Here is a 13257-nt window from a genome sequence, read left to right on the forward strand (position 1 = left end):
AAGCCACTCTGGAAAACTGTGTGGAGGTTCCTCAAACAGTTAAAAATAGACCTGCCCTATGACCCAGCAATTGCACTGCTGGGGATTTACCCCAAAGATACAGATACAGTGAAATGCCGGGATACCTGCACCCCAATATTTTATAGCAGCAATGTCCACAATAGCCAAACTTTGGAAGGAGCCTCGGTGTCTATCGAAAGATGAATGAATAGAGAAGATGTGGTCTATGTATACAATGGAATATTACTCAGTCATTAGAAATGACAAATATCCACCATTTACTTCGACGTGGATGGACCTGGAGGGTATTATGCTGAGTGAAATAACTCATTTGGAAAAGGACAAACATTATATGGTCTCATTCATTTGGGAATATAAAACATAGTGAAAGGGAAAAAAGGGAAAGGAGATAAAATGAGAAAATGTCAGTGAGGATGACAAACATGAGAGACACCTAACTCTAGGAAATAAACAAGGGGTAGCAGAAGGTGAGGTGGGCAGGAGGTTGGAGGGCTTGGTGATGGGCACTGAGGAGGGCACTTGGCGGGATGAGCACTGGGTGTTATTCTATATGTTGGCAAATTGAACTCCAATAAAAAAAAAAACCTAAAAGAAAAAAACTAAAAAAAATAAGAGATGCTATAGCCTAAGACATACAGTAGTCAGTTTATTTTTTGTGCCTGTTTGCTCGCTATCATTACCAAGTCAATATCATCTGTTTATGGTCTGTCAACAGGTATCATTAGACACATCTGGTCTTAAGTGGTAATCCTGATATCTTTTTAGTTATGCTTTTACTTAACTTACCTATAATTGGTTAACACATCATAACTAGGAAAGTATTCTAATATAAGTAAAAGCCTTTGCTTCTCGTCCTTGAAATTTTATCCCAACCTTTGTCCCAAAGAAAACCATGATTAACTCATTCAGTAGACTTTGGTTTACTTTTCTCATTATAGCTCTGCATATTTAAGACTATTCTCTTCCAACCATTCATATCATTTTTAAAACTATTTTCAGGACGCCTGGGTGGCTTAGCGGTTGAGTATCTGTCTTTGGCTCGGCGTGATATCAGGGTTCTGGGATTGAGTCCCACATCAGGCTCCCTGTGAGGAGTCTGCTTCTCCCTCTGCCTTTGTCTCTGCCTCTCTGTTAATCTCTCATAAATAAGTAAATAAAATCTTTAAAAAAATAAAACTGTATTCTCATTCTTTTATACTTTTATGGGTTTTAAAGAGTGTTTATAATTTTTTGTAATAATAGACAATAATTTAGCACTTTTACAGAAGTGCCAACTAGTGCATTCTAATGCACATAGATATCTTTGATATCTTTTATTTTCCATAGAGTAGTGCATGTGGAAACTCAGCACTTGGGTGTTGACTCTTTCAGTGTGTGATTTGTATTTGTTGATGTATCACCTAAAATCATCCAGCAGGCTGATATAAATGTACTTATCCTACCAAGAAAAATATCACGCCAACACTGGGTGTGCTATCTCAAATTCAATACAGGCTGGCAAATCACATTGCCTGAAGCAGATGAATGAAAGACATAGTAGTGGGAAGTGAGGGGAAAGGCATATAGCATGATTCAGTAGAAGTATTTACTTTGTATTTGTTTAAATGACTGGATCAGGACAAATGATTACTTGATCCAGATAAAGCCAACAGGGCATGGCTTTGGGAGAAGTGGAATTCACTTATATATTTTAATTTTAATCCTATTCTTACACCTTTATTTCATCCTCTTTCAACTATAGGTGAAATGTTTCATGAAAACTCATTTTATTTAAGGATTGCACTTTATCTACCTCTTCTTTTCCAAGTCTGTTTTCCTTCAGATTGCTTTCAAAAGTAGGTACTTCCAAAGTTTTATGGGAAAAAAAAATCATCTGATTTCATTACAAAGTCTTCTAGAGTATAAAAAAATGAGGACTACATTGTGACTCATTCTAGGAGGCCCTAAATCCTGATTTAAACATACACATACTTGTATATGCAAATTATAATATTTTGTTACTTATATATGTTAAAGCTCACTACATATTCAGGCCTATAATTTCACTTATGCAGCTGTAAAACTGCAAACAATATTAATATATCATTGATATATGTATAAAAATGTCTAAGAGTGATAAAACACTTGTTCAAGCTAGGTTGATCCTATGTTTGGCTGGACCGTTTTCTTCTGGAAAACCTGGAATTAGAATTTACCACATCATCAGAAAGAATTAGGGGATAAATGAGCATCTGAATAGATGAGTTAATGCCAGTTAGAATGGACAAAAGCCACTAAAATTAAGAATAAAAGTGAAATCCCATATTGATGGAATATTTTATAGAAACAAAACGTACTCCTAAAAAGAGAAAAATTCAAACCCCTTGGGGATGCATTATAGAAGTCCTAAATAAATTAACAGAAACTCAATGTTCCTGGATTGTACAAACTGAATGGACAAAATGTTACTTGTGCTGAAATTGGTCTATTTGTTCAATGACCTTACAATCAAAAATCACTAAGGATATTTATAGGTTTTGATATTGATTTCAAATGCATTTTGAAAATGCACACTGTTAAGAAGAAGCAAGACACTTTTGAAGCGACTTGTTTTACCAGATAATAAAACTTTTGCTGGATTTCTTGAGATGATATGGTAGACATCAATGAAAAAGAATGGGAACCTCGGGAAAAGACCCATGCATGCAAAGAATTGAAACTGTTGGCGACCACGAACTAGCTGGAGTAACTGAACCAAACCAGGCCCAGACTTGCATCCCTCATTCACTCAAAAGGCTCGGGAGCCTAAAGGGTGAATAGTTGGTTGACGCTTGAGAAAGGGCTTGAGCAATGGTTCTCGGGGCTCGCTTGTACGTGATCGCCCACATAACACAATAGATACAACTTATTCTGACCTGGTCATAAATGTAAATAAGGGTCTGTCTGTTCTTGCTGGTCTGTTTACCATACCTAATATTCCTTTGAAGTATGCACATCTGGAGCAACAAGCTTATCTATTTACCAAGGTCTTCTGGCACCTGTGAGTCTGTCTTGCATGCTGAGAAAGGGGAACTTTGGAAGATTTCACAAACCTGCTAAAAAATAAACACCTTCCTGGCTTTGTTTTGCTCATGCTATAAAATGTTGTAAAAACTTGAATAAAGCTGGCACTGCTTTGACATCATCCACTGTGCCTCCTGTCCCCATCTCTTTACTTTTCTTTTATTTTCCTCATCCCTTTATCCTCAGGACCCTGATCTTGTTGCCGCAGCGCGCGCAACATATAATATATGAGAAAAGGGGCATATCAGGACAGGCATGAAAAAATGGTCTCCATTGGATCTGGGAAAGGTGATTATCCTACAAAGGATGATGAACTTGGATGTTCTGTTCATCCACACAAAAATCAACTGTAGACTTGTCAGGACATAATGTTATAAGAAACTGTTCGACATTCATAACCTTAAAACTAAAAGCTATGGATGCCCTTAAAAAAGGAAATTTTCAAAAAATAGAATAGCAATTTAACATTATTTTGGCAGATGAAACTACTTCACAAAATTTACTCTGCCCAAAAACCTATTCAAATTAACAAAATATTCATGGCAAATCAATTTGAAACATTCATTAGCAGTGATAGAAACGAATGAAAATGAATGAAAAACTCTAATGCTTTAAGCTACAAAAATTATACCCCAAAGGACTATTCCATAGCAGTTTGTAGAGTTGGCAAATCTCTTCATCTCAACATGCATTTTATTGTGATTTTTACAAATGCCTGCAGTTCCCCTGAAACTCACTTGAGTGAATATTTATGTGGTACTCCTTTCCCCAGTCCTACCCAAGCACTGTCTGGAAAAAGCAAGGAAATTGAGCCTCAAACCTGACTCTTCTCAGATGGAAGCAGGAACTCGGAACTGTTCCAGGGCCTGGGGTTAGACAGGGAGCCCAAGGGTGCGAATACCTAACCTCAATCAATATTCTATAACTTTTTGTAAATAGCCTCAGCAGAGATTAATGGGTCCAACTGAGAACACTGCAATCCCATTAAAAGGAGAGAGGGGTCCAGAGGGGAGGCAAGGACAGATGAGGATCCTAAGCTGAGGTTGCCAAAGTGCTTACTCCTCCTTCCTGATATTTATTGTCTAGAATCTCAATTTATTTTTTATTTTTTATTTTTTTAGAATCTCAATTTAAATGTAGAAATAATCAGAAATAGAAATGAGGTCCCTTACCACCTTCAGAGAACATACTACAGTGGTAAACATATATCCTTACCCCAGGAAATCTAGTTAGGAAAAGAGATGAGTAATATATATGATGTACTAGTTGGCATTGGTGACAATACTCATATGTGTCCTTTAAATAGAACAAGGAGGGAAGTCTAGGTGGCTCAGCGATTTAGTGCTGACTTCATCCCAAGGCATGATCCTGGAGACCTGGGATCGAGTCCCACGTCAGGCTCCCTGCATGGAGCCTGCTTCTCCCTCTGACTCTGTCTCTGCCTCTCTCTCTCTCTCTGTCTGTGTGTCTCTCATGAATGAATAAATAAAATCTTAAAAAAATTGAACAAGGAATCAAGAATCATCACTGCAGGTAATTACAGCAATAATAATCGGTGGCAGCTACTCACCTTAAGTGGTGACTGGCTTCCTATTTTCTTGTGTGATACCAGCCTGACTACAGTGGGAAGAATTTATGAGCATCTCCTTTATTTGAGACACTCCTCTGGGAACTTGAAAGCAATTCTTGGTTATACCCAAAGCATCTGAGAGCAGGAAATGATGTCACTCATCTTTGCTAATTATTCCGTGAGTTTTATTTCCCTATTGAGGTAATTATATATATATATATATATATATATATATATATATATATTTTATGTATATATAATTTTATATATATTATATATATAATAAATATATAACTTTGCTTCTTATTTGCTATTTTTGTTGTCTTCACTGAAATATCTACTTTTAAATAGATAATTTCTCAGATACATGCTTTATTCATCTAGAAATTACATAGACTTTCAGCATTTTCCACAAAAGTTTCTTCCATGTGTTATATCTGAGGATTAACAGAACTATTTAAACATGTCCTATAGTGTGTTAGAAGGTTCAGAAGGAATAAAAATTAGGAATATGTGTGTAACTCCTATTTTTTTCTTTTTCTAATCTAAGGGCTAAAATTGAGTTAATGATACTGTAATTCCACACCCGAGGTGCATACTGAAACTAATTTCCCTTGTCCGCTTCTAGTTCTCTTCCCCATGAGTACCTCTTTTACAAAAGCTGATATATGTCTTTTAAATGGAATATAGCTTTATAAAGTAAAATAACGTATGTTTTAAAGTGCACAATATGTTATATATAACTCATTCAGGTATCTAACGGTTTTCACTCAACTATATGTTTTTGAATTATATTCATTTTATTACGTTAATACAACTGAATTATATTCATTTTATGCATGCCAATATTTTGCTGACTCTGAATAAAATTACTACACTCTCATTCTACCCCCCATTTACTATAGGTTTGCTCCAATTCTAATAGGCATTTAGAGAGATACCGACCTTTGGATTCTCCATATATTATCACAATTAAGAACTTTGAGTGTGGTTCTTCCTAACCCATGAATGGACATGTCTACAATGTATCTTGCATTCCCGACTGGGGAAAAATAAGTACAGTTAATTGATTTAAATAAATTGGTTCTAAATAAAGATTTCTTTCATTAATGTGTATTCCACCCTCAGTATCCTAGTGTTTTCAGACCCTGGACCTCCAACTTATGAATATGCACCACTTGTACAAATGGTAAAAGTTGCAACAAATAATTACATGAAATTTAGCTTGACAGAGCTAAATGGTTTCACTTGTTTTAATACATTATTTTTTCAAGGAATCCAAATATTGTTCTTGACTGGAAGTAGAAAAATGCACTAAGTATAATCCCTGTCATCAAAGAAGTTCAAGGATTATAATGGAGACATATACTATTGATTTTTATATAACTTTAGTATTTGAATGTCTATCACAGCGATAGTGCTGATGGAGTTGTTGTTAGAGTGACAACATTCACACACTGCTTGTAGCTGAATCTGGGAGGGGAGGCCACCAAATCCTACTTTTCCTCCTGGGCACCTGGAAAGCTGACTTCTCATCCTCCTGGCAGGTGTGCAGAATTGACTGAGCTGCAGCTTGACTCTCCTGTGGTGGCACAGCCCCTCCCTGTGTGCAGCCATTCTTCACCCCTGCGTGCTGGTCCTGGGGGCCTGCTACACTGCCTTTCTATTTCAGAGCCGTGTAATTCCCTGTGGTTGAAGCATGAAATACACATAAAATGCTGAAAAATCCTGAGAAAAAAAATGCAAGGAGAAAGGTGATTACAACAGAGATTAAGAAACTGCTAGTTTGCCCCCAAATTTGATTAGTCTGTGATCTATCACCCAAGTTTTAGGCATCCATATTTAAACATGAAAGTATCTTCTTTACTTATTTCATAAAGATTTTAAATTAATATAGCATAATCTCAGCTCATACCTTAATCACTTTTTGGCTGTATATACATTAATAACATTGATTATTCAGTAAGTTATTAGATCTTTAAATACATATTTTAAGTATTTTTATTTTTATTTTTTTTCATATTTAAGTATTTTTAAAGAATCATTAGTAATCTCTTCTGACAATTATAACTCAAACTACTTTTGTGGTTAGATGTTTTTTTAAATAGAAGTACAATGAACACAGGATTATGTATTAGTTTCAGGTATATTACATATGGGTTCTATTAATTGTGTACACTACCAGTGCTCATCATGATAAGTGCAGTCACAGTCTGTCACCATACAATACTACTATAATATTATTGACTCTATTCTCTGCAGAGTGCTTTCCATATCTGTGACTTATTTATTTTAAACTGGAAGTTTGTATCTTTTAATCCCCTCTATCTTTTTTGCTCATTTCCTCTACACTTCCTTAGTGGAAAAAAAAAAAGACTAGTGTATTCTCTTTATTTAAGAACCTGTTTGTTCATTTGCTTTGTTTTATAGTCCACAGATATGTGAAATCACAAAGTATTTGCTTTTCTCTCTTGAATTTATTATACTTAGCGTGATCCCTCTAGGTCTTTCATGTGGTCACAAATTGAGAGATCTCAGTGGTCGTTATGACTGTGTAATATTCTATTCTGTATGCTTTTTAAGTAGTCATTTTCATATTACATTATAGGTAACTCAATGACTTGTACATTTTGTGAGCTGAGGTAAGAGTTTGTTATCAAAACTATTTTTGTCAACATAATTTCTCTAATCCAAAAACAATGATTGTTCATAAAAATAGCTTTATAAATATTGAAGGAGTCAAAACCAATCAGGAAGGGAAGGTTGGAACAGTGACGTGGAGCATAACTTATGGAAGGGTATCAAACTTCATAAACAGTATTTCTGTTTAATAGAAGGAGATAAAAAATATGTAGCCTTTATTGAGACACAAGAGAAAAGAAGAGTGGTACAAAGAGAAGGAGTAAAACAAGGAATAATGATAAGGTTTAAATTTGGAGATGTAAGAAGTCAGTGGGAAATTAATTTGTGGTGCTGTAGTTAAGTTTCTCTAAACATAAAGAGGCAATGTGGCAGGATACAAAATCAATGCCCAGAAATCAGGGGCATTTCTATACACTAACAATGAGACTGAAGAAAGAAATTAAGGAGTCAATCCCATTTACAATTGCACCCAAAAGCATAAGATACCTAAGAATAAATCTAACCAAAGAGATAAAGGATCTATACCCTAAAAACTACAGAACACTTCTGAAAGAAATTGAGGAAGACACAGAGAGATGGAAAAATATTCCAGGCTCATGAAATGGAAGAATTAATATTGTGAAAATGCCAGTGCTACCCAGGGCAATTTACATGTTCAATGCAATCTCTATCAAAATACTATGGACTTTCTTCAGAGAGTTGGAACAAATCATCTTAATATTTGTGTGGAATCAGAAAAGACCCCAAATAGCCAGGGGAATATTAAAAAAGAAAACCAGAGCCAGGGACATCACAAAGCCAGATTTCAAGTTGTACTACAAAGCTGTGATCATCAAGACAGTGTGGTACTGGCACAAAAACAGACACAGCGATCAATAGAACAGAATAGAGAACCCAGAACTGGGCCCTCAACTCTATTGTCAACTAATATTCCACTAAGCAGGAAGGACTATCCACTGGAAAAAAGATCATATTCAATAATCGGTGCTAGGAAAATTGGACAGCCACATGCAGAAGAATGAAACTAGACCACTCTCTTACACTATACACAAAGAAAAACTCAAAATGGATGAAAGATCTAAATGTGAGACAAGATTCCATCAAAGGAGAACACAGGCAACACCCTTTTGAACTTGGCCACAGCAACATCTTGCAAGATACCTCTATGAAGGCAAGGGAAACAAAAGCAAAAATTAATTATTAGGACTTAGTCAAGATAAAAAGGTTCAGCACAGGGAAAGAAACAGTCAACAAAACTAAAAGACAACCTACAGAATGGGAGAAGATATTTGCAAATGACGTATCAGATAAAGGGCTAGTATCCAAGATCTATAAAGAGCATATTAAACTCAACAGCAAAGAAACAAACAATCCAATCATGAAATGGACAAAAAACATGAACAAAAATTTCAGCAAAGAAGACATACATGTGGCCAACAAGCCCATGAGAAATGCTCTGCCTCACTGGGCATCAGAGAAATACAAATCAAAGCCACGATGAGATCCCACCCCCACCAGTGAGAATGGGGAAAATTAACAAGACAGGAAACAACAAATGTTGGAGAGGATGTGGAGAAAGGGGAACCCTCTTGCACTGTTGGTGGGTGTGTGAACTGGTGCAGCCACTCTGGAAAAATGTGTGGAGATTCCTCAAAGAGTTAAAAATAGGTCTGCCCTATGACCCAGCATTGCACTGCTGGGGATTTACCCCAAAGATACAGATGCAGTGAAACAGCAAGACATCTGCACCCCAATGTTTATAGCAGCAATGTCCATAATAGCCAAACTTTGGAAGGAGCCTCGGTGTCCTTCGAAGGATGAATGGGTAAAGAAGATATGGTCTATGTATACAATGGAATACTACTCAGCCATTAGAAACGATGAATACCCACCATTTGCTTCAATGTGGATGGACCTGGAGGGTATTATGCTGAGTGAAGTAAGTCAATTGGAGAAAGGCAAACATTATATGGTTTCACTCTTATGGGGAATATAAGACATAGTGAAAGAGAACAGAGGAGAAAGCAGGGAAACCGAGTGGGAAATGTCAGTGAGGGTGACAGAACCTGAAAGACTCTTAAATTTGGGAAATGAACAAGAGGTAGTGGAAGGGGAGGTGTGGGGCGATCGGGTGACTGGGTGATGGGCACTGAGGGGGGCACTTGACGGGATGAGCACTGCGTGTTATACTATATGTTGGAAAATCAAACTCCAGTAAAAAAAATATACAAAAAAAAAAAAAACATAAGGAGAACTGATGCTACCATAGAAACCTCTGTCTTGTCTCCTGACACTCATATCTGCAGTGATTTCTACTTCTTTATTGATTTTCCTTGAAAGGATGTTTTCCCTTCCATGGAAATGGCTTGTGGAAGCTGACTTTTGAAACCAGAGATGATAGATGGGACTCATAGCATGGAGATATCGGAGAAGTCTTATGGACTCGCAGGGAGATGGTATTAGCAGCTCAAACCAAGCTTGTCTAGACCTGAAGACAAGAAAATCTCCATTGGAAGTTTTACATTTGCTTAGATTAACCTATCAACTGAAAAATTCACAAACATGACAATTTTGTTCCCTATCAGACGATTGTTAAAGGATGAAACAATCATGCTACACATATCTCTTGGGTCATAAGTAAAATGTTGGGATATATGATCATGTGCTTCAAAACAAAAAGAGCTGCTGTGAAAATACTCCTTCAGTAAGTTTTCAGGTCAAAATGGCATTTTCTAGGCTGAATTTGAGAGACTTGGATGTTTTTTCTTATTTTCGTGGTCTTGAAAGGAATCTTTGTGTGGCACTGTGATGCTTTCTGCCTAGAACATCCCTATATACAGAGTAGGGTCAAAGCTACCACTACTGTGGCAGCTGCAGAAGGAGGGGCTCTGTGGTGCTGTTTGATGTGTGTCCTATCTCTCACAGGTGCTGTCAGACCTTGCTTTGTGACTGTCTTGCATCTTCCCTCTCCCCTCACCACTAGGGGATTTTGTTGTCACTGTCTAGACACAAATGCCATGGAACCTGCAGAGCAGGTAGGTGATGATTAGCTGGAAGTACAGGTGACTTAGCATCTGCAGGTTGGAAGCTTGGACCAATGGAGATCAGTGCTGCCACATAAATGAGTTTCCCTACCTTACTTCAAGGAAAGGTGGTACTGGGCTGATGTGCCTGCCTGGTTGGTTGAATGTGTGGATTCGTCAATTCTGATAAACGTGTACAAGTGATATGTGAGTGGGTGTGCATGTGTGTGTGTGCATGCGCTGTGTTACCTTTCAACCTAATGAACTTATCTTATCCTTCATTTAGAGTGGGCATTGTGTAGAGTTTGTTTAGGGTAAATTTTGTAGCTAACACATGCAGAAAGGGTATATACTATGCAAGCTTTTGAGAGACTATCCCTTTGAGTCCTAGTGAATGAGGCAGGTGCAAGGTTTTAGATTGCCCAGCTAAGATACTATGCCAATATACAGATGTAGATGTTTTAGGCAGAATCATGTACACCCACCTACCCACCAAGGATGCCCACATCCCTATCCCCAGGACTGTGAACATGCTGTCTTCCATGAAAAAAGAGACCAGAAGTATTAAACACACAGTGTGACTGTATTTTCAGCTTTGCTGTTTGTTTATGACTAAATTGACAAATGATTCATGGACCCTGAGTGTCATGTTCCCTATAGTTGCCTTCTTTCTGACATCCCACCTCCCCAAATTTCATGTCATTTCCAGTTGTTGCCTGTCTTGCATGCCCTGACCAGTCTCCCTTACTCATTGTAAATTAGGAACATTTTACATGTACAGAAGTAGATATGGCACATGATGATTTATTTTTTTTCCATCAGAGCTCCCTTGAGAGTTGGTGTCTCTTTGAAGAGAATGTTTTTATTTTCATTCCAATGAGATTTTACTCCAAAAGACACTAAATACAAATGTTAAAAGAAGTGGAGTTTGCTGTTATGAATCTATCACACACAATGAGCCCTATACCACAACGTTTGCTCTGAGAATAAGACATGGAGAATGTTAATTTTATGGCACATTGGAATGAAATATCAACATTTGCCTCATCTACATGTAACATATGATAGTAGTGGAAACGTAGAATCTCCTTTTGTAGGTTTCCTTTTTCTGTTTGCTACAGGTTCTCTTTCAATGGATATCTAGGCATTTTTGCTGTTTTTAGTTTCTCCTCAAGATTTCATTTACTGTGATTCAAATTTATGTTAGGTGCAAGACAAAAATGAATTTAAGAAAGTTAAGATATATGAATCACAGAAAATGCAGCAAAAAGGAAAAATAAAACTTTCAAAATTTGAAAAAAACAGGTCTATGGCAAGGACAATGACCCAAATCTTGACCGTCATCTGAGAAATGGTTTTCACATAATTTCTACAACCCTCAAACACTGTGTTCCTTGATTACAAATTATCAAAACCCAGTAGCAAATTGTGTTGTACCTTAAAATGTGCTTACTTTGAAAATATTTTTTACCACTTAATTAAGCGTATTTTGTATGGTCAACTAATATGTCTTTGTATTAGGGATAGTTGGATATTTGACGGTGGAATAGAAAGAGTTAAGATTTACCCATTGAATCCACTAAATTTATAACTATTTATTGCCTCTACTTAGTAGATACTAGCTTTTCAGGAGCAAATAAAAACCCTTAAATAAGAGAACTGAATCTTTAAATTTACACTAATTTGAAAGCCTGGCAAGGGCTCTTTAGGAATCTCTTGAATGCATCCTTCACATCCTTGTTCCTTAGGCTGTAAATGAGGGGATTCAGCATTGGTATCACCAGGGTGTAGAAGACAGAGGCCATTTTATCAGTATCTAATGAGTGGTTGGTCCTTGGTTGCAAATACATGAAGAGAAGGGTCCCATAGAACACAGTGACAGCCATCATGTGGGAGGCACAGGTGGAAAAGGCTTTTCTTCGGCCCTCTGAGGAACGTATCCTCAAAATGGCAAGGACAATGTGGAAGTAGGAGGTTAGAACAATAATCATGGAGAAAAACAAATTGGTCCCTGAAAAGGCAAACACCACTGTTTCTGGAATGTAGGCATCAGAACAGGACAATGCCAACAAAGGGACAGTATCACAGTAAAAATGGTTGATGACATTGGAAGAGCAGTATGACACAGAGAACACACAGGAGGAAACGGTCAGTGCTGTGGTCAGACTGTAGAGGTATGTGAGGGACACCAGCAGAAGGCAGATCTGCGGAGATACCACCACCATGTAGAGCAGGGGGTTGCAAATAGCCACGTAGCGGTCGTAGGCCATTGCAGCCAGCATGAAAATCTCCCCCACAATAAAAACTAAGAAGCCACCCAGCTGGGCTGCACATCCATAGTAGGATATGGTTTTCTTTGAAGCCAAGAAGTTGACCAGCATCTTAGGGGCAATGACAGTAGAATCGCCAAGATTGATGATAGCCAAGTGCCTGAGGAAGAAGTACATGGGCGTTTGAAGCTGCGAGTCAACACTGGTGAGGGTGATGATGCCCAGGTTCCCTGCCACGGTGAGCCCATAGATCACCAGGAAAACAAAGAAGAGTGGCATCTGGAGGTCTGGGTGGTCTGAGACTCCCCTGAGAATGAACTCAGTCAGGTGGGTCAGGTTCCCTGAGGCCATTTAATTTGTTCTTCTCATCTTTTAATGGAGAGAATGGAAGGAGGTTAATAGATGGTCAAGTTGATTTTTCTGGTTCATGCTGGATAGTAGACTGTTTCTTTTAAATGGGACACTTTGTTCACATGTGGAAGTGTCAGAATTTAATTGTATTTCTCATAATCTTTAAACAAAATTCAGAAACACAAACTTTCTAGAGACCAATTTTAGGTTGTTAGAACTGTTGTGCCAGGTGATACTCTATAGGCTGAGTGTCTACCTTGCACTCAGGGCGTGATCCCGGTGTCTTGGGATCGAGTCCCACATTAGGCCCCTGAAGGGAGCTTGCTTCTCCCTCTGC

The 13257-nt window shown here is 37.6% G+C and overlaps 1 protein-coding gene across 1 annotated transcript; it reads right to left on the minus strand.

The window, feature by feature from the left end:
• Positions 1-11972: 11972 nt before the first annotated feature.
• On the minus strand, positions 11973-12920 carry OR8J2 (olfactory receptor family 8 subfamily J member 2). Its single transcript, NM_001388889.1, is given in 1 exon segment — positions 11973-12920. A coding segment is annotated over 1 exon segment (948 nt).
• Positions 12921-13257: the final 337 nt, after the last annotated feature.

The sequence above is a fragment of the Canis lupus genome, chromosome 18 (genome assembly GCF_011100685.1).
Source record: "Canis lupus familiaris isolate Mischka breed German Shepherd chromosome 18, alternate assembly UU_Cfam_GSD_1.0, whole genome shotgun sequence".
Taxonomy (NCBI): domain Eukaryota; kingdom Metazoa; phylum Chordata; class Mammalia; order Carnivora; family Canidae; genus Canis; species Canis lupus.